The sequence below is a fragment of the Glycine soja genome, chromosome 20 (genome assembly GCF_004193775.1).
Source record: "Glycine soja cultivar W05 chromosome 20, ASM419377v2, whole genome shotgun sequence".
NCBI lineage: Eukaryota > Viridiplantae > Streptophyta > Magnoliopsida > Fabales > Fabaceae > Glycine > Glycine soja.
Genome location: NC_041021.1, coordinates 38,581,279 through 38,585,477, shown reverse-complemented (window position 1 = coordinate 38,585,477; position 4,199 = coordinate 38,581,279). Strand labels below are relative to the sequence as shown.

Sequence of the window (4,199 nt, the reverse complement as noted above, 5' to 3'; positions counted from 1 at the left end):
TGAGATTATTTAATCCCGTTTTACTTAGATAAATTAAAAATTCATATAATACTGTTTTATCTTATACCAAAATTAACAGAAAGAAAAATAATTCAATTAAAATTAATATCACACTGCATAAAGAAGAAACCGACTGAAAACGTGAAAAGTTGAACAAAATCATGATCAAGACAAATATATACTCAAGTTTAAGCCAAAAGGCTTACGTGTTAAATATTGAAAAAATTGTTGATCTCTCCAAAGTTTGATTTTAGTTTTTTTTATAAATTATTATCTAATTTTAAATGCTCTAATTTTCAAATATACCATTTTTTTTGCTCTAAATAATTCAGACAGCATTTTCTAAAGGAATATAACGTGATTTAAATAATGTTTGGAAGACCAAAAATTGTGCATTTAAAAAAACTCAGCAAAAAAAAAAAAATTTAAATTTCTTTAAAGGGAAAAAACATGCTTTTAAATAAAATAAAGGCTTAGTGTTTATTTTTTGACAATGCATGATTCCATGTTGGCATAACCAATCATTTATATTTTACCCAGCCACAGGTTGCTTGGCTTGACCAAAGTGTACGTGTAACAGACCCACTAGGCCATGTGTGCTTCATAAGCAAGTAAATCCATCTCCTCACCAACTACATACACATTTTGACTAAAAAAAATGGTTTACTATTACTACTCCACCTATCACATTCCCATCCTCCTACCTTGTTTTGAAAAATACTTTTAACTCAGCACATGGATTCATCACAAACCATGGGGCACCTACCTCATACCCGCTAATATATAACCATATTCCCTCTCTAACTCACTCGTCCATTAAATTAAATCCTAGCTACGTTTCCCTCCCCAAGTGCACACAAAAAAATGGGTCTTCAAATCAAGGAACCGCTCCTTTTCACTCTTGTAACAATATCACTTATTTCAATTACAAAACTCTTGCATTCTTATTTTTCTATACCTTTCTCTCCATCCAATCTTTCCATTGCTATTGCCACCCTCATTTTTGTTCTAATCTCATACAAATTTTCCTCATCCTCTATAAAACACTCTTCCACTACTCTGCCCCCAGGTCCTCTATCTGTTCCAATATTTGGTAACTGGCTACAAGTTGGCAATGACCTTAACCACCGTCTTCTAGCATCAATGTCTCAAACCTATGGTCCCGTGTTCCTACTCAAACTAGGTTCCAAAAACTTGGTCGTGGTCTCTGACCCCGAGCTTGCCACCCAAGTGCTCCACGCACAAGGCGTAGAATTTGGCTCTCGCCCACGGAACGTTGTGTTTGATATCTTCACGGGGAATGGCCAAGACATGGTTTTCACCGTCTACGGCGACCACTGGCGCAAAATGCGAAGAATAATGACACTGCCATTCTTCACCAACAAGGTTGTCCACAACTACAGCAACATGTGGGAGGAGGAGATGGACTTGGTGGTGCGTGACCTCAACGTGAATGAGAGGGTGAGGAGCGAAGGGATAGTTATCAGAAGGCGGCTTCAGCTGATGCTGTACAATATCATGTATAGGATGATGTTTGATGCCAAGTTTGAGTCTCAAGAAGACCCTTTGTTCATTCAGGCCACCAGGTTTAACTCCGAGAGAAGCCGTTTGGCGCAGAGTTTTGAATACAATTACGGGGATTTTATACCGTTGCTCCGGCCATTCTTGAGAGGGTACCTCAACAAGTGCAAGGACTTGCAGTCTAGGAGGTTGGCATTTTTCAACACCCACTACGTTGAGAAAAGAAGGTATAGTTTTTCAGTACTAAGTCTATACAACACGAAACACTTGTTCATTTGAATTTTCGTACTTCGGTGCATGACATGTTTCGTATTATTAAGCAATTTTCATAATTTTTTGCATAATATACGAATTATACAAAATAACAAACTAATAATCAATATTTGTTATAAAAAAAATACAAATAATACGAACTACATATAACTTATGTGAAATTTCAATTCTAATCCGAAAACAACATTGTATATTTTCGTGACCTCTGTTATTGATCATATTTATTTTGATTTTTATTCAATTTGATATATGTAGCTCCTTTAAATTCCTTTTATAATGTGAGTACATGTTGGCATGTTGCTCTACAGACAAATAATGGCTGCCAATGGGGAGAAGCACAAGATCAGCTGTGCAATGGATCACATCATAGATGCTCAGATGAAGGGAGAAATCAGCGAAGAGAATGTGATCTACATAGTAGAAAACATCAACGTTGCAGCAATTGAGACAACACTATGGTCCATAGAGTGGGCAATAGCAGAGTTGGTGAACCATCCAACCGTCCAAAGCAAGATTCGTGATGAGATATCAAAAGTGCTAAAAGGGGAGCCAGTTACAGAATCCAACCTACACGAGCTACCATACTTACAAGCCACGGTGAAAGAGACACTGAGACTTCACACCCCAATTCCTCTTCTGGTGCCCCACATGAACCTGGAAGAAGCAAAGCTAGGAGGGCACACTGTTCCAAAAGAGTCAAAGGTGGTGGTGAATGCTTGGTGGCTTGCCAACAACCCTTCATGGTGGAAGAACCCAGAGGAGTTCAGGCCAGAAAGGTTCTTGGAAGAGGAATGTGCAACAGATGCAGTTGCAGGAGGAAAAGTTGACTTTAGGTTCGTGCCATTTGGTGTGGGAAGGAGGAGTTGCCCTGGGATCATACTTGCATTGCCAATACTGGGGCTTGTGATTGCAAAGTTGGTGAAAAGTTTTCAGATGAGTGCTCCAGCGGGGACAAAGATTGATGTGAGTGAAAAAGGAGGGCAATTCAGCTTGCACATTGCCAACCACTCCACTGTGTTGTTCCATCCAATTAAGACACTATGATTTGTTAGGTCATAACAAAACAAGCACTTAGCTTCTGAAAAAGTCTTGAGAGTTGAGTCTTCCGGTGTTGCTTTCTTAGATGCATTTGTTTATCTTTCTATTTCAATTATATACAGTATACTGCGTGTAATGTTTCTCCATAAGGCAGTTTGAATTCTGTCGTTATCACTTATGATTAATTCAACAGTATAAAACATAGTTTTTCTGTTTTTGCAGTTTTGTAACGAGTCATATATAACTTTTTTGCAGTTTGATGCTTGTTGATACCGATAATAACATACATAGTGCATAAAGGAGAATCATTGTATAATATACGAAAACAAAATGCTTAATCAACAAGAGTGAAAATGAAGATAAAATGAATAGCCATATCATCCCGTGAGATTGTATTTGTTATCTTGTGAAGCATTGGAATGATATTCATTTGGCGCATGGATAGTATAGATTTGCTTGGTGGAATATTGTAAGAACATGCCACACTTGTACCATGCACATAAGTACTTAACATGTCACATAAGAACATGATAATTAACCACACTTCATTAAGCAAGTTTGGGAGTTTACTCTTTTCTTTAAGGTGTATTCAACTTTTTTAAAGATTTAATTTGGTCTGTGAATTTGTTTCAAATTCTACTTTTGCAAATAATTATTTTTAAGTAAATCTATATACTTACATCTAAACAAGTTAGTTAACCTAAATAATATTATATGTTATAGTAAAAATTAAATATAATATAAAAATTCCGGAAAGTCCATGTTGCAAATGATACGTGTGCAGTTGCGGATCAAGAATGAAGAAAAGAACAATAAATTGGACTTATGCAGATAACGTGGCTGCGTTATGGATGCTAAGTAACAAGAGGTTTGAATAAAAAGGTACCAAGGCAAGGGAGTTCGTGAATGCGTAATCCTTTTCAACAACCAACCTATCTGTGCCTCTCTTGTTTCAACCATGAACTTAATTATGTTCTTCCTCCATATCCCTTTATACAAAGTCTCTAAGTTTCTCGTGTCTTCAACAGCCAAAAGGAGAAAAAAGTTTTAATTTCGTGACTTGACTTCATCAAGTTTGTTCATATTTTCACTTTTTCAGTGGATTTTCATTGATTTATTCAAAAGTTTTTGTATCAGTTAGAATTTGTAGTTTTTATAAATAAGTTTCCGAAAAAAATTTATAGAAATGTAGAGAAGAGGAAAAGAAATAAAAAAAGTGCTGTGGGAGAATAGGAGGAAAAGAAAGAAAAGGTGAAAAAACGAAGAATGGAGAAATACTTGAACGAGCGAATAGAAATGGAGTAGGTAATAAAATGAGTTCGACTAGCCGATTTGGACCCGCAAAAACCAAACTTTTATAGGACTTG

At 36.3% G+C, this 4,199-nt stretch overlaps 1 protein-coding gene across 1 annotated transcript; it reads left to right on the top strand.

The window, feature by feature from the left end:
* Nucleotides 1-817: 817 nt before the first annotated feature.
* LOC114401755 (cytochrome P450 CYP73A100-like) lies at nt 818-3,053 on the top strand. Its single transcript, XM_028364333.1, has 2 exons — nt 818-1,748; nt 2,103-3,053. The coding sequence occupies exons 1-2, from the start codon at nt 865-867 to the stop codon at nt 2,836-2,838; spliced, it is 1,620 nt and encodes a 539-aa protein (XP_028220134.1). The 5' UTR covers nt 818-864; the 3' UTR covers nt 2,839-3,053.
* Nucleotides 3,054-4,199: the final 1,146 nt, after the last annotated feature.

Excerpts from the sequence above, each read along its gene's own strand:
- LOC114401755 (XM_028364333.1), top strand. The coding sequence starts at position 865 with ATGGGTCTTCAAATCAAGGAACCGCTCCTTTTCACTCTTGTAACAATA. Across the intron at positions 1,749-2,102 it reads CACTACGTTGAGAAAAGAAG|ACAAATAATGGCTGCCAATG; the intron begins GTATAGTTTTTC and ends GTTGCTCTACAG.